This window comes from Giraffa tippelskirchi, chromosome 6 (assembly GCF_054371585.1).
Source record: "Giraffa tippelskirchi isolate mGirTip1 chromosome 6, T2T-mGirTip1v1.2.pri, whole genome shotgun sequence".
Taxonomy (NCBI): domain Eukaryota; kingdom Metazoa; phylum Chordata; class Mammalia; order Artiodactyla; family Giraffidae; genus Giraffa; species Giraffa tippelskirchi.
In genome coordinates this window covers 76,547,151-76,569,880 of record NC_137280.1, presented here as the reverse complement: position 1 = coordinate 76,569,880, position 22,730 = coordinate 76,547,151, and the positions used below count along the sequence as shown (strand labels likewise).

Below are 22,730 nucleotides of genomic sequence, written 5' to 3'. Positions count from 1 at the left end.
GGATTTTCCAGGCAAGAATACTGGAGTGGGTTGCCATTTCCTTCGCCAAGGGATCTTCCCGACCCAGGGATCGAACCCGGGTCTCCAGCATTGTAGGCAGACGCTTTTACCGCCCGAGCCACCAGGGAAGTCCCTGACGCCTGTGGTGCGGGGCCAACAGCGGCTGTGCAGTGGGGTGGCCCTGGGTAGGGAGCCTGGAAGCGCAGGGAGATGGTGCAGACCACACAGCAGCGTCCGGGGAAGGCCGCGACACTGCGACACTCCTCCGAGGGATGAGGGGGTTCCCTCAACCCCCGAACCCCTTCCCACCCCTGCTTCCACTTCTCTTGAAACAGAAGCCGCCTGCGTTGCGGTCCGGGGCCCCACAACCCGTCCACCTAGCCGTGAGGCTCGCCTCCGCCCTCCTTCCTGCTTCCAGACCAGCCCCGCCAGGGCTGCAGCTCCTCGGAGGACTTTGCTGACCACTCCCCGCCCTGCTGGGGCCACTGTTACAGCGTCGCTCTCAATGACAGCTATTCATGTCTGTTTACGGGCCTTCTTTATTTTATTATTTATGTATTTTTAGCCGCGCCGGGTCTTTGTTGCTGCACACGGGCTTTCTCTACTTGTGGCCAGCAGGGGCTACTCTCTAGTTGCAGCCGCAGGCCTCTCGCTGCGGAGGCTTCTTCTGTTGCTGAATTCAGGGTCTAGGCTCCGCTCCGTCACCAGTTGCCGACTGGGGGCTCAGCTGCCCAGGCACGTGGAATCTTCCCAGACCAGGGATCCAACCCGTGTCCCCTGTGTTGGCAGGCAAGTTCTTAACCGCTGGGCCTCCAGGGGAGCCCCCTGTTTTCCCACTGTTCCCGCCCCACTAGCAGGTGAGCTTTAAAGGTACGTTCCCTTGAGTAGCGTGCCTTCATCCAGAGCAGTACCTGCAACCTCTTCCGTATCTTGCCTGGAGAATCCCAGGGACAGAGGAGCTGGCGGGCTACAGTCCATGGGGTCGCAAGAGTCGGACACGACTGAGCGACTAACCTACCACCACCACCACCTGCAACCTAGTAGGTCCTGAGTGCATCTCATCCAGGCGGTGCTCCGAGCGCCCGCGCCCCGCCCACCGCGCGCACAGCCCCAGCGCCGCGGAACTCTGAGACGCAGACTTGTTTCCCAGGGAGAGCATTCGGCGAGGGACCCGAACCCTCCTCGATCCCGGCAGCAGCGGATGGCGGTGAGCGTTGTGCAGGCGCGGAGCGGATGGCGGGGCTTTGGTCGGTCGGCGGCTCCTCATGACCCTCGTTCTCTCCCCCTTTCCCCAGGCTCCAGGACATCCTGCTCGGGAGACAGCGGAAGCCCCAGGTACTGCCCGTGCACCCTGCAGCCCCTGGTTCCCCAGGCTGCTTCCTAGAGCCCCGAATTCTTCCACTGGAAGGCCTCATCCAGTCTGTCTGCTTAGGGCGCCCTACGTGCCGTGACGCTGCCTCGAGGACCACGCAGCAAAAGAAGAAAACCCGGGATGGGGCGTCTGTTGCCAATGGAAGCGGGAAGACCCCAGAAAAGCAGGCCCCAGAGGAAGCCCCCCTAAGCGCAGAGGCCCAGGCAAGGGCGGGAAGGGTGAAGTCCCGGGCGCGTTCTGGGCGGGAGCCCGCCTGTGGGTGTCGTCCCGGATTTACAGCGGGAAGTGAATGAGATGCTGCGTTTTGGGTTCCTGTGGTCTGAGACTGGAGGCCCCAGCGCCCCGATGCCCGCTCACAGTCACTATCCACAATCTATCACAGGCTGAGCAGCTGGCTTGGGAACTGGCCTGGTGCGTGGAAAAGCTGGAGCTGGGACTGAAGATGCAGAGACCCACCGCTAAGCAGAGTGAGGGCCCGTCTGTAGAGTTGGGGGAGGGAAACGGTGACAGTCCTGTGGCCTCAGGTGTTGCCAAGGGATGGAATTGTTGCCTTTGAGGTGGGACTCTTGGAAATGAGGATAGAGGTTACTAGTCCTTTGTTTACATCTGCAGGAGAACAAGCTCTTGGGGCAATCCGAACCCTGCGCAGCCAGAGAACCCCCCTTCCCCGGAAGAGGCAGCTGATGCGCTCTTTGTTTGGGGACTACAGGGCTCAGATAGAAGCCGAGTGGCGCGAGGCCCTGCAGGCTCTCAGGACTGGTGAGAAGCTGAGAACTGGTTGATGAAGAACTGCCTCGTTCAAGGGGGCAGGAGGAAAAGCCTGGGCAGTGAAAGGGGGAAGCCTAGAGCAGCGGAGCTGCCAAGATGGAAGTGGGCTCAGGGAAGCCGCGGGGAGAAAGCCTAGGGCGCCTGTCACAGAACTCTGGCTTGGACTAGGGAGGCGAGGCGGGGAGAGTTAGTGAATCTGATTCTTAAGGGTGTGTGATGATAGTACTTACCTTACAATTTTGAGAAGCCAGTAAGTTAATTTTTACAGTGAGGTTAGAGTTGTATGGGCAGTTAATGTTTGCTATTATATTCAACTCTGATACTGCCCCTGTCTTCGCTTACAGCTGCCCACTCGGCCCAGGTGCAGCCTGTAGGTGAGGCTGCCAGAAAGAAGAGCCGAAGAGTCTGCAGACCTCGTCCAGAAGGAAGGTCCAAGGGCACCTCGGATACTTGTGATGAAGAGTTTAGGTTTAATTTCTTTTAGCTTCTTCCCTATTCCAGAGTGGCCACCTCTGCAGTGGTGCAGGGTTTCTCTCAAGTGCAGCACTTCTCCAGGAATGCTGTGGGGCAGATGGGAGACCTGCATGTTGGGTGCTGACAAGCCCAGGACCCCGTTTACAAATGGGGTTTTCGGCTGAGATGTCCCTCCTGCCAGAAGAGGGAGGTTCCTTTAGATGGTTCTACAGTAGACTCAAGTAAGCGTGGAGAGTTTTTCCACAGAGAGAGTGGGAGGTGAAACTCAGGTCGTAATGCAAGCAATGGGGAGTGGATATAAATATAGATGAATCTTCACTTATTCACCATCTGTTCATCTCCTGCTGTGTGGCCTGGTTCCTAACAGGCCATAGACCGGTACTGGCCCAGGGGTTGAGGACCCCTGTTGTAGAAGACTCGCAGCAGTCTCAGGAGCAGACTAAGTCGGTGTTAATAAGGGTTAGTGGGGAAGCTATATAGTTGTACACTGGTGCTCACTTATGGAAGGGTGTCCTCTCAAGTGGTGTGGCGCTCCATACCATTGAGTCCCATTGCTGTAATAAAATTGTTTCTTATAAATGTGGATAAGCAAAAGCGTGTGCTGTCTAACTGTGCTGTTACAGGAAATGTAGATGAGGTGGTATCAGGCACTGCTGGGTCCAGGCTCTCACCCCAGGGCTTGGTCCTTTATATCGCCTTCATTCCTGAGCAGGTGTCATCCTCAAGGAGCCAGTGTATCCCCCAGCAGCCCAGGCTTTGTTCTGAGGAGCAGGTAGCTTCCTGCCCTAAGAATCCCAGCCAAACATCAGCACTGAATCTCTGGGCAAGCTCTGATGTCAGCTGCTCCCGGTGACAGTCCCAGGACTTATGCATTAAGTTGAGTTTTCGTGGTGGTTTCTCTTGTGACTGTGATGCCATCTTTGGTAGTGTCTCCCAAACTTGCAGTAGGCAGATACCCAGAGCCCACCTGCCTACTCAGCATCTCTGCTTTGGTGTTTCACAGATACTTCACACTTCACATGTCCACAACATCTGATTAGTCCCTAAATCTGTCTTCTGCTTTTCAGTGAAGGGCACTACTGCCCACCGAGTTTAGGCCCAAAATCTATGTCATTCATCTCTGCAAAAGGAGTTCCCAGATCCAGTTCCAAGGAGTGAGTGAGTGTGTGTCTGTGTATGTGAGCGTACCTTGGCTTCTTCACACCAACAGCAATTCCTGGATGTCGGCACCATGTCCAAAATTCAACTCAGTTATGACACTATCTACCCAGTCAGATTCCACAGGAAAGTGCTCAACCTCACAAGACCCAGCTCTGCTTCACGCACCAGTGGCAAGTCGAGGTTGTTACCTGTACTTCTGACCAACTGGCTACAAATCAGCTTCCTGTGACCCCCTTCTTTGGTTCAGAGAACTCAGGAAAACATGTTTACTCACTAGATTACCAGTTTATCACCAGGATGTGAGTAACAGGCAGATGAGATACAGAGTGCCAGGCATGAGGAAAGGCATGGAACTCCATGCTCACCACCCAGAAGCTCTGTTGGTTTCTATGGAGGCCTCATTCACAGACACCATCAGTTCAACCTCCAGCCCATCCCCGCTCCCTAGAGGTGGAAGTTTTTAACCCTCTAATCACAGGCTTCATTTTGCCAGCAAAGTGACACCTGACATCTCTCTCCACCAAGTGAGGACACACTGAGGTGGCTGTACTTTAGGCCTGGGGAAGAACCCTGACCAGGAGCTAAATCAGCCAGCACACTGGTCTTGGACTTCTCAGCCTCCAGAAATGTGAGAAATAAACGTAGATTTTAAACCACCTGGTCTGTGATATGTCGTTATGGCAGCCTGAGTGAACACACCGTTCAGTGGGTAGGGGAAAAAAAAAGGCTTTTCAAAAATGTTATAGGGAAACTGTATATCCACATGCAAAAGATTATAAAGTTGGACCCTTACCTGTTAAGATATATAAAAAATTAGCTCAAAACAGATCAAAGACCAAACCATAAGACCTAAAACTATAAATCTCTTTGAAGAAAAGATAGGGGCACATCTTCATAATAATGGATTTAATAATGATTTCCTGAATATGACACCCTAAGCACAGGCAACAAGAGAAAAAACAGGTAAGTTTTTGGTTTTGTTTTGGCTGTGCTGGCTCTTCACTGCTGTGCAGGCTTTTTCTCTAGTTGCAGTGAGCTGTGCACAGGCATCTCCCATTGCTTCTCTTGTTGAAGAGCAAGGGCTCTAGGGCGAGTGAGCTCCAGAGCACAAGCTCAGAGTTTGGTGCACAGGCTTAGTTGCTCCAGGGCATGTGGGCATCTTCCCGGATCAGGGATTGAACTCATGTCTCCTCCACCGACAGGCAGATTCTTTACTACTGAGCCACCAGAGATGCCCTAGGTAAGTTGAACTTCATAAACATTAAAAACTTTTGTGAATGAAAGGACACTATCAAGAGAGTAGACAGAAAAGTCATAGAATGAGAAAATATTTGCAAGTAGTATTAATCTGATAAAGATTACCCCTTTAATATGGATAGAATGCTAGATTTCTAATTAAAAAATAGACATGCAACAAAGGTTTACTGTATAGCATAGGGAACTATAGTCAATATCTTGTATAACCTCTGATGGAAAATAATTTCAAAAATAGTATGTGTATCTGTATAACTGAATCACCATGCTGTGTACCTGAAACATTGTAAGTCAACTTCAATAAAATAATTTTTTTTTTTTAAAAAAGGGAAATTACTCCTACACCTCAACAACAAAAACAAACAGCCTAATTCAAAAACGGGGAAAGGGCCTGAATAGACACTTCTCCAAAGAAGACAGAAATAAATGGTCAGTAACTGCATGAAAAGATGCTCAATATCATTAGTCATCAGAGAAATGCAAACCAAAAGCAAATGAGATACCACTTTACACTCATCAGGATGACTATTATCAAAACAATGGAAAACAACAAGTATTGAGGAACACATGGAGAAACTGGAACCTTCATGAACTGACAGTGGGGATATAAAATGGCACTGCCATTGTGGGAAAGTTTGGTCATTCTTCAAAAACTTCAAAGAATTATCATATGATCCATCAACTTTATTCCTGGGATTATACCCCAAAGTATTGGAAGGATGGAAAGTACAAGCACAGATTTGTACACCAATGTTCACAGCAGCATTATGCAAAGTCAACAAGCAGAAACACCCGTAACCCATCAACAGATGATGATAGGTGAACAAAACATGGTATCTGCAAATAATGGAGTATGCTTCAGCCGTGAAGAGACCTTACGCTAAGTGAAATGAGCCAGGACACAAAGGCAAATGTGTGACCTCACTTACACGAGGTACTTCAGAGTAAGCAAATTCTTACGAGAGAATAAGGAAAAGGGGAAGAGGACAGAGTTTCTGTCTGTAGTACAAGTTTTGGAAACATATTTGCTGATGGTCATACAACACTGTGAATGTATCTAATACCACTGAGTTGTACACTTAAAAATGGTTAAAATGGTAAATATAATGCTTTTACTGGAGAAGGAAATGGCAACCCACTCCAGTAGTCTTGCCTGGAGAAACCCATAGACAGAGGAGCCTGATGGGCTACAGTCCATGGGTCACAACGAGTCGGACATAACTGAGTGACTAATACACAATGTTAATACCACAATAAAAAAGGCAGTATCAACTCTATTAAATGACACAGGAAAGTATGAACAACATGCTGTTTTTAAATTTACAAGGTGTAAAACCACATAAACACGTAGAACTCTCCAGTGTGCGTTTTCCAGGACTGAGGAAACAGGAGCCGCACTTACAAGTTCCATAAGACTTCTCTTGTGGATGCTGTTCTGAGTGTCTGGACACAACCTACGCTGATCACAGTAGTGGTGAGTTCTCTTTCTAAGGGTAGGTTGCAGGGCTTCTCCCTTTTGCTTAACTTTTTCCACTCAATTTCTCTAAAATGAACATGCACTGCTTTTAAGAAAAGAGGTTTTTTAAAATTAGAAGTGCCTGTTCACCTGTGACACCATGTGGACAGTAAGTAAAGAGACGGTGGTCATGCAGGGGAAGTGCACCATAGACCTTGGGCCTCCCGACTGTCACAGGGAGAAGTCTTCCCGCAGGTGAATCCTCTGGTGCTGGGACATGTTGGAGCTGTGCCGGAAGGCCTTGCCGCACTCACCACATGTGTAAGGCTTCTCCCCAGTGTGGATCCTCCGGTGCTGCAGGAGGTACGTGCCCTGGCTGAAGGCCTTCTTACAATCAGCACACTTATATGGCTTCTCTCCGTGGTGTGACCTCTGATGGTGGATGAGTCTGGAACTGTTGTGGAAAGCCTTCCCACACTCACTGCACTTGTAGGGCTTCTCTCCCGTGTGGATCCTCTGGTGCTGGATGAGGTGGGTGCTCTGGCTGAAGACTTTGCCACAGTCATTACACTCATAGGGCTTCTCTCCGGTGTGGCTTCTCTGATGTTCAACAAGCTTGGTTTTTTGGATGAAGGCTTTCTCACATTCATTACATTTATAGGGTTTTTCCCCAGTGTGAATTCTTTGATGCTGGATCAGATTGGAGCTCTGGGTAAAGCCTTTGCCACACTCTTTGCACTCGTACGGCTTCTCTCCGGTATGGGTCCGACGGTGCCGGATGAGGATTGAGCCGTCGCTGAAGGCCTTCCCACAGTCACTGCACTTGTAGGGCTTCTCCCCTGTGTGGATCCTCTGGTGGTAAATGAGGGAGGAGTAGGCACTGAAGTGCTTCCCGCACTCGCTGCACTTGTAGGGCTTCTCCCCAGTGTGGATCCTCTGATGCTTCATGAGGTTGGGCCTCTGGTTGAATGTCTTCCCGCACTCATCGCAATGGTAGGGGATCTCTCCAGAGTGCATCCTCCGGTGACTGATGAGCTCACAGCTCTGGTGGAAGGCCTTCCCGCACTCTTCACACTTGTAGGGCTTCTCTTCACTATGAAGTCGCTGGTGCTTGACAAGGTTAGCGCTGTACCTGAAGGCCTTTCCACAACAACCACAATAATGCAACCTTTTCCCAACAGGAATTTTCTGATCTTCTTTAACAACTAAATTTGCAGGGAAAATTTCCCCTGAATCATGAACTATATTTGTTTTTTTGTACCTGTGTACACGTTTATGGTTATTAAGGTATGATCTCTGTTCAAAACTCTGCTCACAAATATCACATTTGTGAGGTCTTGGATCAGGGACAGGACTTGACCCCGACTTGAGGTTTTCTCCAGTCTCTAGGCCACACTCCTCATTGGCCAGTGTGACTAGCCTGGGGCCTCTCTGCTCCCCAGGCCTGTCCAGGTGCCCCACTGGCTCCCTGACACGCTCATGGGCTTCTCCTGGCTCAGGTCCCTGGAGAACACTCCCCCTGAGTGGGTCCAGTTCTCTCCCAAACAGCATTTCGCCTGAAGTCACCTCCTGGTTCTCAGTCCTGGTCCCATGAGCTGAAACAACAAACATCTCAGGGTCACCTGTTCTGACTCTGGAAGGAAGGTAAAAGATGCTGTCAACCACCTGTGGACTACCAGGTCCACCATCTCCAACGTCATGCAGACACAAGAGCCTGGCACTCAGAGGCTAAATGCCTTGCCCAGGGCTGCAATCACAGGGCAGCGCAAGCACTCGCCCAACTCTTAACACCCGACTTTCCCTGCACACCAGGCCCGCTGGGTGGGACTGCAGGACACCCGTCCTCGTCCCAAAAGGATGGAAGATGGGAGCTCCGCAGCATCACAGAGACCAGAGCAAGGAGGGGCCCTGGAGGACACTAAGGATATCTGACGAAGTGAAAGCTGAGCAAGTCTATGGCCGCCCGACAGCAGCTGATCCACGCCAACATCCACAGTGGGAAGCGAGCTGCCTCCCTGGGAGCAGAGAGCACAGCTTGCGCTAATGGAGGATGAGGGGGACAAGCACACAGGCGGGGTCCCTCAGGCTCCCTCACAGCCCACGTCCGTTCTCAGGGCTCTCCCCACGGTCCTGAGAGACCACCCATGAGCCACCAGCACTTACACTCCAGACGCCACAGAGGATGCCCTCATCTGAGGCCTTGTCGCCACCCTTCCTTTCCTGACAAGACACACAGAATGACTCCACGTGCGGGAACACACTCATCAGAAACTTGTTCTCTGTGAGCCAAGACACACACACACACAACACCCCCAAGGTGGGGACAACCAAATGCCTTGCAGAAGTATAGTGGACAATACCCTGCGGTATGTTCATGACAGAACAGCAAATGGTGATGAGACCAAACTCCACACAACACGGCAGCCCTGCCCTGCAGGAGTCAGAGAGAAGGCCCTGGGGAGCTATGGGAGATGACCAGAGGCCCTGTGGTCTCCCAGGGAGAACTAGGAATGTTCTCTATTTTGATCTAATGGGTGGACTGTTTGTATAAATTCACTGAGCTGTAAATAGGATTTGTCTCATTTCTGTAAGTATTTATATCTGAAGAAACAAATTTACAAAAGAGAAATTCAAGTCCTTTGAGCCAACAGTTCCTTCCAGGGACACTGGGAAGATACCTGCAAGACAATACTCTCAGGTCGTCCACAGCAGTGAGTCTAGAGAACACCCTTCCCAAGTACCTCCAGTAAGCACAGGAACACAGAAACAGAGATGAGTTCAATGAAAAATCAGCAACCCAGCAATGCACACAGATCACTGCATTCCTGCTAGCAAGTGATGTATGTGTGCAGGCGTGGACCAGATGCCACTGGAAAAGGGACAGCAGGCGCACACCAGCACACATCTGTATCTGGGTGATGAAATCCAGAGTGATGTGTACCCCCTGCCTTTCCTGCAAAAGTCTGTAACCATCCAGTGGGTTAACTTAGAGGAGGGCAATGAAGTGATGTTCTTCACTGTAGGCCCGTCTGACCACCTGATGCTCCTTGGAAGGCAGGACTCTGGAGGGCAGGGCTCCATGGGGTCCCTCACAGCACACCCAAGTGTCCTCCCCTCTTCTCCTCTATCAACACAGCCCCCTCTCAGCCTTCTACAAGATTCAGCTCAAGAATTACCCCGTAACTGAACAACAAAGATACTGTGCTACATGGGGTACACAGCCATTATTTTGTAATAATTTTAAAAGGCATATAATCTGTAAAAATACTGAATCACTAAATTGTACACCTGAAACTAACAGAACACTGTAAATCAACTATATTTCAATTAAGAGAAAGAGCACCCAGGTTTCGCCAGACGCCACATCCAGGGCCGCTGCACTGGCCATCTTCCTCCAAACCCATGAGTCAGTTTGGTACCACATTCTGTGGGCCTCCACACACGCTTGTTCAGCAGGTGAGTTGAGGTGGCAGCCCCCCACGCACCTGAGCCATCGATGCTTGGTTGCTCTACCCCATGCATGTCCAGGACCCACAGCTCATCCCCTCGTTCCAACTGTACAATCACCTCCGGCTTGGGACCTGCAAGTCCAGCTCCTGGGAAGGAGATGGGGCGTGGGGTGGGTGCCACGGACACAGTGCGGGCACACCCTAGACTGGCAAGGGAGAGGACATACACGTGCGGGGGTGAAGGGAAGTCTAGATACTCCCTGGAGGGGTGGGCATGGGCGTGCAGATGAAGATCTGAGCACAAGGGCTCTCTCCACCAGGAGGCTCATCTGCCTTGGGCCTGGGGAAGGAAGGCAGTCTTATGCGGGGCTGCCTAACCAAGCCACACCAGGGGCCATCTGCTGTGCAGACCAGGCCTGCCTGGGACCAGAGTCAGTAACAGGTATCTGTGAACCCAGGGGATGAGGCCCCCAGCTCAGCCCCTGCTCAGCCCTCAGCCCCCAGGGCTGTTTCTTGAGTTGAATCCCAGCGAGGGGCCTCACCCAGCGATACCAGGTTCCTGTAAGTCTCCAGCATCACTTCCTTGTAGAGGCCCTTCTGAGAAGGGCCCAGAAGGCCCCACTCCTCCTGTGAAAGGAGCACGGCCACGTCCTCGAAGGTCACTTCAGCCTGTAACAACAGGAGCTACTGAGGCCCAGGCATGGTTCAGGCTGGGCCCTGGGCTAGAGAAGTAGCACAGGGGTGACCTCAGGCCTGACCCCCGATGTGTGGCCTGGAGTAGTTGGGGGAGGGGTGGGCCCTGACCCTTTGGTTGCTGAGCCAACCCATTCAGGGAGGCTAGGCAACCCCAAGGTCACCCTCCCTCTGCTCAGCACCCCTCAGCATCCCACACCAGAGAGGCCTGATAGTTTGCTAAGGCCGAGTAGACAGGGAAGCCCTGGGAGAAGATCTTCCGCCTCCCAGGGAGGACAGATGCTCACCTGAGGCAGGGCACACAGATGCAAAGTTGCCATCCCCTGGTACCCTGGGCTTCCCGGGATGGATGCAGCAGCCAGTCACTGCCTGGCCCCTCCCGCAGTTGGCCTCAGCACTCAGCCTCCCAGGCAGACTCTGCTCCCTGCAGACACGTGCATCATTTCAGATCATCTGCCCTACCTCCTCCAAGGCACAGAGTTGTCTCATTCAGGTGGAGAATGGAGAGTCATTCACTTTATATGAAAGAATAAATATAACACATTAAGGGCTGAGAAGGAAAGGGAAGTTAAAAAAATTTAACAGAAAGCAAAAAGCAAAGGCAAAGATTAGGAGCCAAAAAATACAAAATGAGTAGAAGTCAGTCCAATGGATGGGTAACTGAAGCAAAAGGATTAAACTCACCTACTGGACGCAAAAAACTCCCCAAGTAGATACACAAAATGCACCTATATAACCTAAAATAAAATACAGAGAAAGGCGAAACATAAGGCGGACCAAAGAAACAGTAATTAAAATAAAGCTACAATGGCTATTATTTACCTTCTCTGTATTTTTAAAGCTCTTTATTGGAGTAAAACATTTACACAGCAAAGTCAACAAATCCTGAACACATTGCTCAAAGGGTTCAGCTCACAGAACCAGCCTGTCAGCCCTCCAGCAGCTGCAAGCTCTGCCTGCTTCCTGACCCAAGGGAGAGCCGCTACCCTGCCTCTCACCACCACAGACCAGGGCCCCAGGGACTCCATCAGACTAGCTATGCCTTCTACATTCTCTGCTGGCTTCCTCCCTTTGGCACACTATTTGCAAACTTAATATGTATTGCTGCATGTGGTTTAACAATATTTATACCAATCAAAACAAAACTCAAACCAATAATCATTATTAGGAACAAAAGCAGACACTGCATGTTAATAATAGGAAAAATCCGCCAAAAAGTTGTAACTATAAACACATGTATCTACCAACAAATCCTCAAAGTATAGATAGTCAGAGCTAAGTGCAGTGCCAACAAGAAACATACAAACCCTCCCCTGCAATGAGAGATTTTAACACACTTTCCTCAGAAGTGAGTGGATCAAGTAGAGAATACCTACTTAAAGCATAGAGACTACATACACATTTTTCTTTCAAAATGTACACTGAATATTTTAAGAAATACCACATACCAAGCAAAAAAGAAAGTTTCAAAAAATTCCAAAGACTGGTATTTTTTGGCAAACATTCATATTGTGGTTCTACTATCTGATTAAGTTTTTAAAGTACCCCTTCAAGGAAAACATAAGAACAGAGACTGAAGGGAAAACGGAAATAAAGCTTACCTGAGGAAAAATGTGCATCTTTAACACATTTATTTTAACAAAGGGATTGAAAGAATAATCTAAGCATTAAACAAGAAACCAGACACAGAATAAGAAAGCAACTCAAGGAAAGAAGATGAAGAAAATAAACATGATTTAAAGAAACAGAAAATAATCTCAACCTTGGTTCTTTGAAAATGCTAATAACATCTGGCAAGTCCAATATGGGGAAGGGGAAGAGATGGAAAAGGAAACACTATTTTAAAGAACAAAAAAGGGAACACAACTCTACATATCACATACAGCAGTGGTTTTCAGAGTGCGAGCCTAGCCCCTGGCAGTCCCAGCACTCAAGTCTGGTTGGTAGCAACCCTAAGGTAACACAACAGAAGCGTTTGCATTGGTCAGTGACAAGATGGGGATGCTTGCTCCCTCACTCCGCTGCTGTAACAATGCACCAAAGACCCCAGTCAAAGCATTAAGTCACAGAAAAAGAAGCAGATGCCATAGTTCAGTGGTTAGAGAGCACAGGTCTGATCTTGGGTCGGGGAACTGAGATCCTGAATGCTATCACTTGACCAGAAAAGAAAAGAAACACAAGCCATAAAGATTGGAAGAGAATAGACAAAATCATCATTGAGAATGATAAGACCATCTACATAAAAAATGCAAGAGTATTAGCCAAGTGTTGGGATGATAAAGTTCAACAGGACTGCCATATAGAAGGTCAACAGGCTAGTTAATATCACTCCTGTGTACTAGTAATCAGCAACCAAAAAACAGCTTTCACAACACCTACAAAAACTACACAGCACCTAACAAAAGATATCTATGTTTATGAACAAAACTTTACAGAAGGACACTAAAAAAAAATAACACCTATGGAGAAGTAGACAGTGTTCATAAACAGGAGGACTCAATATGAAAATATCAATTCTCCCCAAATGAATCTATTAATTCTACACAATCAAAATTGCAATAGGACTTTCCTGGTGATCCAGTCGTTAGGAATCCACCTGCAGGAGACATGGGTTCAATCCTTAGCCTGGGAAGGTCCCACGTGCCAAGGGGCAATTGAGCCCGTGTGTGACAACTACTGAGCCTGCTCACTCTAGACCCCAAGAGCTGCAATTAATTACTGAGCCCACAGGCCCTAGTACTCTTGCCTGGAGGATCCCATGGACGGAGGAGCCTGGTGGGCTGCAGTCCATGGGGTCGCTAAGGGTCGGACACGACTGAGCAACTTCACTTTCACTTTTCACTTTCATGCATTGGAGAAGGAAATGGCAACCCACTCCAGTGTTCTTGCCTGCAGAATCCCAGGGACGGGGGAGCCTGGTGGGCTGCCGTCTACGGGGTCACACAGAGTTGGGCACGACTGAAGTGACTTAGCAGCAAGCCCTAGAGCCCAGGCTCCACAAGAGAACCCACTGCAAGGAGAAGACTGCACCACAACCAGAGAAAGTCCAAGCAGCAACGAAGACCCAGTGCAGCCAAAAAAACAAAAAAACAGAACATATCATGATATCTGAGCACAATGACTAACTATCATGAGTCATGACCTAAGATTAACCAAGGAAATGCCAAAGAAGAACTCAGGCAGAGCCACGCCCTACCAGATATCAAGTCTTATCATAGGGCTGTAGTCATAAAAGTGAAATACAGTTGTCCCTAACTGTCCATAGAGAACTGATTCCAGGACCATGCTCAACTGGGTATCAAAATCCAAAAATGCTCAACTCTCCTATATAAGCTCCATGCTTATACTACGACACACTTGCAATGTTAACAGCAATGCACCATTCAATAAATGGGACTGGCATAACTTGATTCTCCACAGGCAAGTAAAATTAGATCCTGCCTTCCACAGCACACAAAAATGTATTTCAGACAGGCTGAAGGCCTGTTTCTTAAGAATGTTTATGGCTATTATAAGAAAATAATATAGAAAACACAGAAAAAATTGCTTAATTTTACTCTATCAAAAAAAACTTCTGTATGAGACACCACAAAATTAAAAGCAAATGGCATGATGAGAGAAGATATTTTCAAACATACTTAATAAAAGTTATGGGCTTCCCAGGTGGCTCTGCAGTAAAGAACCTGCCTGTCAGTGCAGGATATAGCAGGTTTGATCCGGGTGGGGAAGATCTCCTGGAGAAGGACATGGCTACCCACTCGAGTATTCTTGCCTGGGAAATCCCATGGAAAGAGAAGCCTCATGGACTACAGTCTACCAGATCGCAAAGAGTCGGAAATGATCAAGCGACTAAACAGCAGCAACAATAAAAGATATACATAGGATATATTTAAAAATAAACAAACAAAAATCAATATTTAAATCAGAATTCCCTGGTGGTCCAGTGGTTAGGACTCTGTGCTTTCACTGCTGAGGGCCTGGGTTCAATTCTGGGTCCTGGTCAAACTAAGAGCCCACATTCGCTGCCCAACTAAGGCCAAACACCACAACTACTGAGCATTCCCTCAACTAAAAAGAAGCCGGCTGGTCTCAAGGTAGATCATGCATGCGACAACGAAGACTCGATGCTGCCAAAAATAATCATTATTTAAAAATAAAAAATAAGGCCACTCAACACACACAAAATAAGCACAGGATGAAACCTAGTAAATCAGATAAAGAAATCAAACTGTCCAATAAACATCTTAAGATTTTCAGTGTAATTAAGAATTAGGAAAACGCAAATTAGAACAAGACTTCTCATCACCACAGATAAGGGAAAACATAAAATGCTTCACAATGGGCTTCCCCCCATGGCTCAGTGGTAAAGAATCTGCCTGCAATGCAGGAGACTCAGGAGACGCGGGTTTGATCCCTGGGTGGGGAAGATCCCCTGGAGAAGGAAATGGCAACCCACTCCAGTATTCTTGCCTGGCAAATCCCGTGGACAGAAGAGTCTGGTGGGCTACAGCCCATAGGGTCACAAAGAGTCGGGACACGACTGGGAGACTGAACACACGAAGGCCTGAGAAACAGGGACTCTCAGAGTCCCGCAGGCAATCTGCTAGTCACTCTGGAAACCCACATGGCCCTACCTGGCAGAGGTGAAACTCTTCGAAGCCCTGCGACAGGAAACCAAATTGAAGGTACGTGCCCTTTAGAAATTCCTGCTAATGCATAAAAGACGACGCACAAGCATGTTCCTGCATTATCTGTGTACAAGCAAAAAGGATTTTTTAAAGCGACATATTAAAAGCAGAAACCTATGGGGTAAATAAAAAGGTTTCAAACCTTGAATAAAAGCCTCTGAGAAGAGAAACGGAAATCTGGCTGCGGGCAGAAAGGTCTCAGCGTTAGAAGCAGAAACCCGTGGGGAGGGAGAAACGTGCGGGGGGCGGGGCCCGCAGGGGGAATGGGGAGGGGGCTGCTGCGGGAGGTGACAGGAGCTTGCGCGCGGGCGTGAACCACCCCCCGGCAGCTGGAGGCCCCCGAGTCAGGAGGCGGACGTGGAGAAGGGCCGCGGTAGGGCGAGGCCGGCGCGCGCGGCGCTTGGTTACCGGCAGCATCTCACTCCGCGGAAGCAGCCCCTTGGGGCGACGCAGAAGGGAAGTCCGGTAGAGAAACCAGGACTGGCTTGGGGCCGGTGAAGGAGGCTCCACCTCGGTAGAGGGACCCGGCGAGGAACGACCCCAGCGGGGAGGGACCCGTGGGGTTCGAGGCCTTCGGGTGGGACCCTCGGCGGGAGATTTGGTGTCGAGGGAACGTCCCCGCCCCGCGTCCGGGGCGCCCCGCGGCCGCCCCCGCCCGCAACCGCCCACACTCACCTCAGCGCCGCCCAACAGCGGCTGACGGACCACACCCCGCCTCCTCCTGATGCCCTGAGAACCTAAACCCGACCGGAAGTGACGATCCTTCCTCCGAGATCCCGGCAGGAGGCGCCTTCCGGTCGCTCTGGGAACAGGACTCCGCGTATCGGTGGTCGGCCGTCTAGAGGAACCTAAAAGCTAAGCCTTAGGTCCAAAAGCTGCCGCCAGTTGGCAGTCTGGACTCACGACCCCGAGGCTTTGCAACGAAGGCTAGGCGGAGGCTTTTGGTGCTCAAGATTCCAGAAATTCTTCTTTTCAGTGACAGGCTTCCTAGACAGCCTCTCAAGGCCCTACAACTAAGATCAGGAAGGCCCTTTCCTTTACAGCTAAAGGCAGAAAAGTACACCCATGTGATCACTCAGAAAATGAAAATGCTTCCCTGGTGGCTCAGACAGTAAAGAATCTGCCTGCAATGCGAATTTCATCCCTTGGTTGGGAAGGCCCTGGAGAAGGGAATGGCAACCCACTCCCATATTCTTGCCTGGAAAATCCCAGGGAAAGAGGAGCCTCATGGGCTACAGTCCATGGGGTCGCAAAGGTTCACACACAAATGAGCAACTAACACACACACTGGTCAGAGTAGCCCTTGTTTTAAACCACTGTCCCCAGCACCAGCTCCTGTAAATGGGGCCTTAATGCTCCTGGAGCAAACCCTCCCTATTGGCCAGCCCCCTGGACAAAGACCCAGGCCACTTTACCCAGTAAAACAAGCAAGTTATGTCCTGGCAAACATGTCCAGTGCCCTTTTCTCCAGGAAGTTTACAGTCCTCATGACAGAGGTCCAAGCAACAATGGGTCTAGGTGTAGGTGGCTGAAGGCAGGTGGGGCCCCAGAAAGGCAAGACCAAAACTGAAGTTCACGCTAGTGACAGGCATGGACCATGAGAACAAGGAGCCACCTGGAACCAGTGACACCCTGTCACCCAGGAGAGACCCTGCCACACAGCATCCCAAGACAGTGAAGGTGACCAGCTGCTGTGAACCACTTAGGAAGGCAGCTGCCAGTACCTTCCACCCAGGCTCTAGAGGAGCATCCTGCCTCAGCCAGCCCCATCCACCACGCACCCTGTCTCCGTACCATTACCTTACCCCTTACTGCTTACCATTCACTCCCATGGTCAGTTACCCAGTGGCTTGCAGCTCTTGCTTTCACATCAGCTCACATGCGGATCCACCAGGAGCAGGACACTCTAGATGGCCTCTGGAAGCACGGGGTCCTGTCCCTGTTGGGCCCTCACTCCACATTGGTGCCCAAGCCAGCATGACCCTATCAGGTTTGACCAGTCCATCATTTAAGTCCCAGACAAGGTGCAGGTGAGCTGTCACCAAAAAGGAAGCCAGTCTGGGGAGAAGTCAGTCTGGTCCTTCCACTGCAGGACAGAAAACCCTGACCCTTAGCCTGTGTGTGGCACCAGGGGCACCACTCATACCCAACAGCACCCAGACCCTCAAGACAAGTCAAAGGTAATGAACGGAGTGGGCTTCTCTGCTCTACGTGTCAGGGTGGGGGTGGGCGCGATTTCCAAGAGGCAAGGTGTGAAGCGACCCAGCAGCCTCACCCCGCCAGAGCCTCCACTGTTCCCCGGTGCACAGGGCACTCCTTGGAGTGGGGACCCTTCCCTCCGAAACCACAGAAACACACAGCTCAGTTGTGAAAAGAAACAAGCTTTATTGAGCCACAGCCCTAGTTCTCCTTCTCCTGCACAGTCTTGGTTCCCCGGAGACGCCCAGTCCGGCGGGCAGCAATGAGACCCACTTTCCGGCCAGCAGGGGCGTCTCTGCGGATAGTAGAGGGTTTGCCAATGTGCTGGTGGTTGCCACCTCCGAAGGGATGCTCAACAGGCTGCAGGAAGAAGGCGATGGTGAGGTGGGGCTGACCCTGATCTACCTCAGGAGGGCTTGGGAACTGGCAGAATCAACCGGCCTGTGCTTACAAACTATCACCCACCTCACACCACAGATCTCCCACCATAAAGAGGAGACACTCCAGGAAGGAACTTGTCCACCCAGTCTCACAGCGCTCATACACTGAATACTGACCCCACTGTCCACTTCTGGGCTACTTACGTTCATGGCCACACCCCGCACCCGTGGCCAGCAGTTCCTCTTTGCCTTATACTTGTGGTAGGCACGGCCGGCCTTCAGAATGGGCTTGTCAATGCGGCCACCTCCAGCCACCACACCTGTTGGAGACCAAGAGACTCAGGGAGATGTATCACCCACCCCACCCAGCACTGGGGGACACTCCCATCAGGCAGAGCATCCCCTGATGTATCCTTGCCAGTGCCCCACCACCATGTGTCGTTCAGGATCACATGATCCCAAGAGCCTCAAAAATGCCTGGAAATCATCACCAAGCAGTAAATCCTGTTACAGCCTGTCAGCTAGGGCTTCCCTAGTGGCTCAGACAGTAAAGAATCTGTCTGCAATGCAGGAGACCTGAGTTCGATCTTTGGGTTGGGAAGCCCTGGAGAAGGGAATGGCAACCCACTCCAGTATTCTTGCCTGGAGAATTCCATGGACAGAGGAGCCTGGCAAGCTAGTCCATGGGATCACAAAGAGTTGGACACAACTAAGCAACTAACACACACAGCCTGTCGGCTGACAAAGTTTCTTCAACTGCAGGGTAGCTAAACCAGGGCTTTACTCACATCGTCTGGAATGCCCACCTTGAGCCATGGCTCTTCAGAAGTCCTCCCCTTTGCAGGGTCTGACACTAGGCTCCTCCCCACCCCAAACAGGACAGCTGGCCCGGCCCACCACTTCTCTGCCACTGTTTTGCTTATTCTGTGAGCACACCCTCAAGAGCCTCCCCCAGGCAGGACTGGATTTGCCACACGGATTCAAAGTTGTTGTCAAACAGCCAACAAACTTGAGTACATGCATTTCAACATACTGTGTGGCTTTAACCAGGTAGCCCACAAAAGCAAAAATCATCTAAGTCTAGGTTATCCCAGAATGCAGCTAAGCCTCTCATTCAACACCCAACCAGGAGTTAAACAGGAACTACTGCGTCCACTTAACAAGTATTCTGAGTTAGACCACACATTGTGCTCAAGCTTAAAAAGCCCCTTGAGTGAAGCAGGCAGCTGGGCCCCTGTCTAGCAGCTGACTGTCCACAGGAGACCCACAGCATACAACCGCTGCCTTCCACTCACCGACCACAGCTCTGTTGGCAGAGGAGATGACCTTCTTGGAGCCCGAAGGCAGCTTCACTCGCGTCTTCTTTGTCTCAGGGTTGTGGGAGATGACTGTGGCATAGTTTCCGGAGGCTCTTGCCAGCTTGCCTCGGTCACCAGGCTTCTCCTCCAGACAACACACGATTGTGCCCTCAGGCATGGTGCCCACGGGGAGCACGTTGCCGATATTGAGCTGGGCTGCAAGAGAAAGGTGGTACGTCCTCGGCACTGCTTGCCAAAACCAAGGCCAGTCTCCTCCTACAGCTCTCCGGGACGCTTGGCCCAGCGGGTGTCCCCAAGTGAAGGCTGCTGCCTCTACGTTCCTCCCTCAACCTAAGCTATAAACCGCAAGTCCCTCCCCATCAAGACCCTTCACCTCGGCGCGGAGCTCACCCTTTTTGCCACAGTACACGAACTGGCCGGTGTGGATGCCCTCAGCGGCGATGAACAGCTCTGTCCGCTTCTTAAACCGGTACGGATCCCGGAAAACCACTTTGGCAAGGGGCGCTCCGCGGCCCGGGTCGTGGATGATGTCCTGCGGGTCGAGGCGGCGTGAGCGGCTTGGGGGTCCCGCTGGGCGCTCCGCGCCCCCGCCCGGCCCACGCCCCGAACCTTCACGATCCCCTTGATATATCCGTGTCGCTCGGCGAAATCCACGGCGCGCAGGCGCGCGGCGCCCTTTCTGTGCTTCACATGTGCGCGGAACACGGAGCCGGCGCCCTTCCTCTGCCCACGGATCACGCGGCCCATGGCGGCGGTCTGGAGGCAGCTCACGGTCAGCGGCCGTCCGGCCCAGGCATCCCCACAACCCGGGCTTCAGGGGCCCCGCTCCCTCAGCTCCTACCTCCCGCCCTCAGGACCCTCCGCGTCCCCAGCCCCAGTCGTGCGCCCCAGGGCTTTTTCCAGAGTCAGCTAGGGTCCTTGCGGAGCCTAGAACCACGGGGGGGGGAACCGGATGGCGCCGGATGGCACCAACACGTCCTACCTGCTGCGGAGCGCGGCCGAAAGAGGAGAGACGGCCTTTGAGAGCCGCCTTATCTTCCGGGGTGGGGCCGAGAGCCCTCAACCTTCCGGCCAAGGGCCGCCGCAATGCACGCCGGGACTTGTAGTTCTATGGCGGTCGCCCGCAGCCCCTCCCGAGCTCCCGGCCCTCTGCGCAGCCGCACTGAGTTAGACTGGCCTGCGCTGCAGTTAAGACCCGCGGGTCTGGCGGGGAGGCTGCTCTCTAGTAGAGGGGCTGCGGATTGGGCGGGCAAGGCTACCCGGCAGGGAGTCTCCAGCAGGATACATCTTTCTTTCTTTCGGAGAGGAGTCTTCTGGAGAAGTAGGAGGAGTCCTTCCAGAGAAGGTCCCTGGAGTTAGCAGAAGACGAGGTGGAACCCCTGAATGATAACAGAGTAGGCGCAGGGGAGAGTTTAGTGATCAGGGCTCGGGGTGTGCAGATGAGGCCTAAGGGGTGGAGCCGGCGAGGTAGGGAGAGAGGGAGGGCGGGGGTCTCACGGAGCAGAGGGGCTTGCGCTTGGGACTGCGGGGTGGTGTTTTTGCTCCAGTGTGGTCAGGTGGGCCTCGCAGGGGTGGATGCCAGGGAGACATCGGAAGATGACAGGAGCAGGAAGGAAGTGGCCATGTGGCCACCTTCTGAAGCCACGAGGGAGCAGAGGGGACTGTGCACGAGGCCCATTAAGAGGCAACAGGCTGGGCTTGTCAGGGAGAGCCCACCAGGGGCAGCACTGCCCACAGCAGGGCCAGAGCTGAGAGGCACCTGGATCTCCTTGGGGCAGGGTGAGGGGTTTTGGGGTCAGCTCCACAAAGGCCTGGAGGACCAGAAAGTCAGAGGGATGGAGGTGGGGACAGTGCTTGGACTTGTGTGCTTGGCACTTGTGACTTGTGTGGGGTCCCTGGGATGGAGTATGGGGGAGGGGAGGGGCAGAACACACGGCCCTCCACTCTCCCTTTGACGCTAAACTGGCTTCCCAAGCTGTGGATGCAGCCAGAATGAGGCTGACCAAGCCCACTCCAGGCTTGTGTCCAGGCTCTCACCACAGTCTGGGGTCGACAGGGGTAGCAGTGCAAGCACACGAGCCAGGGCGTGTTTGGTAGCTGTGAGCCCCCACTGGGGGCCATGGGCCCAGGGAAGCCTGAGACATGCTGTTCCAGGGGTCGTGCTCATGTGGACTCCTCCCTAAGGCCTACCTTGAGGCACATGTGTAGACTCAAGGGAGGGCAGCTGATGGTGGGGCTTGGAAGGTGCACACCCCTGCCTCATGCTTGGTGCATCTATGCAAAGATGGTAGTACTGGCTGGCGAATCTCCACAGTCCCAAGATCTGTGCCTCAGCTCCCCTCACTGGCCTGAATGTCGGCTTCCACATGAGGCCACTGAGCCTGACATACAGCCAGGTCTCTGCAGATCCGGGTCATTCAGGGTGGTGAGGACAGCCTCCCTGGGCATGGGGTTCTCAGACCTTCAGGAGGGGCCCAACTGCCTCTGTCCACAGATAAGGCATTCCCCACACAGTGCCTTTGCTCATGCTGGTCAGCTGGGGTGCCCTCTAATACCACCGAGGTCCATTTCCTTTAAAAGTTTTTCTTAAATATTTCTTCTCACACCTACACACAAGTAATTTGGGATAAACTCAAGTAACCATGCCCCTCTTCTGTCTTGTTCAGCTATGCTCTCCACGCTAGCATCTCTGGCAAATAACAGAACCCTATACTCCTGCTGTCTTTCATGGGAACAATAATACTACCTACCATAAGATCACTGTGAGAGTTAGATGAGTGAATACGCACGAAGAATATAAAGTAAGCCTACAAAAATCACCAGGGCTGTAGAAGTCAGAGGGGCCAAGCTCAGGCACAGACAGGAGAGGTGGCCTGAGAGAGTGACCAGGGAGAGCACAGGGAGCCTTCAAGGTCCTGGGCAGGATCAGCTTGTTGACAAGAGTTGTGCTGCATGCTGAAGGTGTTTTTATCTCCTTTCTGTGTATTCTACTTCTAAAAACGGTGTTTTTTTTAAAGTGTGCATGGGGGGCTTCCCTGGTGGTCCAGTGGGTAGGACTCCACACATCCACTGCAGGGGGCAGGATTCAATCCCTGGTCTGGGAACTGGGAGTTCACGTGGTACAACTAAAGAGCCCACATGCCTCAAGGAAGATGGAAGAGCGTGCATGCCACACTAAGACCCAGTGCAGCCAAATAAATATTAGAAGAAAAATTAAAAACCATTCTCTGAAAGTCCCACCTACAGCGATGAATGCTGGCCTGAGGTGCAGACAGGCTATTGCCTCTGCGCTGTATCAGACAGTGGGCCCTCTGGCTTCAAGGCTCCTGCAACCCCACAGCAGAGCCCCCCCCACACACACACACCACTCAGTGGTCATCTGGTCCCACACTGCAGGTCAGGCCAGCCGCTGTGATATTATCTGCATTTGGGGGCCTTCTGGGAGCCTCTTGGATATTTAGGGGTTGTGTATGGGGCCTTCTTAACTTACTTGTCCCTTTCCGTGAACAAATAGCTC

General features: G+C 51.7%; 3 protein-coding genes across 56 annotated transcripts in view; 1 reads left to right on the top strand and 2 right to left on the bottom strand.

Annotated features, from left to right (window-relative positions):
• The window catches only part of C6H8orf33 (chromosome 6 C8orf33 homolog), a 54,700-nt gene extending 51,492 nt beyond the window's left edge, over nt 1–3,208 (top strand). For 2 of the 5 annotated variants that reach the window (XM_081497557.1, XM_081497558.1), the window contains 6 exons: nt 1,151–1,207; nt 1,296–1,335; nt 1,433–1,575; nt 1,755–1,839; nt 1,985–2,131; nt 2,485–3,208. In XM_081497557.1, the coding sequence (XP_081353683.1) occupies nt 1,151–1,207; nt 1,296–1,335; nt 1,433–1,575; nt 1,755–1,839; nt 1,985–2,131; nt 2,485–2,624 (612 nt within the window). In that variant the 3' untranslated portion in view covers nt 2,625–3,208. Of the gene's footprint in view, nt 1–1,150; nt 1,345–1,432; nt 1,591–1,754; nt 1,840–1,984; nt 2,132–2,484 lie in introns of those variants that run through there. The other 3 variants (XM_081497561.1, XM_081497559.1, XM_081497560.1) reach the window with 3 other exon arrangements.
• A 2,487-nt stretch (nt 3,209–5,695) lies between these two features.
• On the bottom strand, nt 5,696–16,070 carry ZNF34 (zinc finger protein 34). 50 transcript variants are annotated; one of them, XM_081497539.1, is made up of 9 exons: nt 15,724–16,009; nt 15,458–15,496; nt 15,262–15,378; nt 11,312–11,364; nt 10,915–11,142; nt 10,477–10,603; nt 10,162–10,274; nt 9,971–10,081; nt 5,696–8,080 (listed from the first exon to the last, which is right to left on the bottom strand). In XM_081497539.1, exons 8-9 carry the CDS (start codon nt 10,005–10,007, stop codon nt 6,717–6,719), a joined length of 1,401 nt encoding a protein of 466 aa, XP_081353665.1. In that variant the 5' UTR covers nt 10,008–10,081; nt 10,162–10,274; nt 10,477–10,603; nt 10,915–11,142; nt 11,312–11,364; nt 15,262–15,378; nt 15,458–15,496; nt 15,724–16,009; the 3' UTR covers nt 5,696–6,716. The 50 variants fall into 50 exon arrangements, with proteins under 50 accessions (XP_081353665.1, XP_081353677.1, XP_081353640.1 ...); XM_081497551.1 differs by having other exon boundaries at nt 10,915–11,051; nt 15,262–15,333; XM_081497514.1 differs by lacking the exon at nt 10,162–10,274 and having other exon boundaries at nt 15,991–16,070.
• A 1,610-nt stretch (nt 16,071–17,680) lies between these two features.
• Nucleotides 17,681–20,253, bottom strand: RPL8 (ribosomal protein L8). The gene is made up of 6 exons (XM_081497499.1): nt 20,196–20,253; nt 19,823–19,969; nt 19,604–19,745; nt 19,190–19,408; nt 18,099–18,214; nt 17,681–17,874 (listed from the first exon to the last, which is right to left on the bottom strand). Exons 2-6 carry the CDS (start codon nt 19,958–19,960, stop codon nt 17,716–17,718), a joined length of 774 nt encoding a protein of 257 aa, XP_081353625.1. The 5' UTR covers nt 19,961–19,969; nt 20,196–20,253; the 3' UTR covers nt 17,681–17,715.
• Nucleotides 20,254–22,730: the final 2,477 nt, after the last annotated feature.

Bases quoted from the DNA above. Each gene is read 5' to 3' on its own strand.
- ZNF34 (XM_081497521.1), bottom strand. From the start codon at position 10,947: ATGGCAACTTTGCATCTGTGTGCCCTGCCTCAG. The intron at 10,604-10,914 runs GTGAGCATCTGT...CTGTTGTTACAG, and splicing joins ATCTGTGTGCCCTGCCTCAG to GCTGAAGTGACCTTCGAGGA. The intron at 10,082-10,476 runs GTGAGGCCCCTC...TCTCCTTCCCAG, and splicing joins CAGGAACCTGGTATCGCTGG to GAGCTGGACTTGCAGGTCCC.
- RPL8 (XM_081497499.1), bottom strand. From the start codon at position 19,960: ATGGGCCGCGTGATCCGTGGGCAGAGGAAGGGCGCCGGCTCCGTGTTC. The intron at 19,746-19,822 runs GTTCGGGGCGTG...CTCGACCCGCAG, and splicing joins ATATCAAGGGGATCGTGAAG to GACATCATCCACGACCCGGG. The intron at 17,875-18,098 runs GTAAGTAGCCCA...TTCTTCCTGCAG, and splicing joins TGCGGGGTGTGGCCATGAAC to CCTGTTGAGCATCCCTTCGG.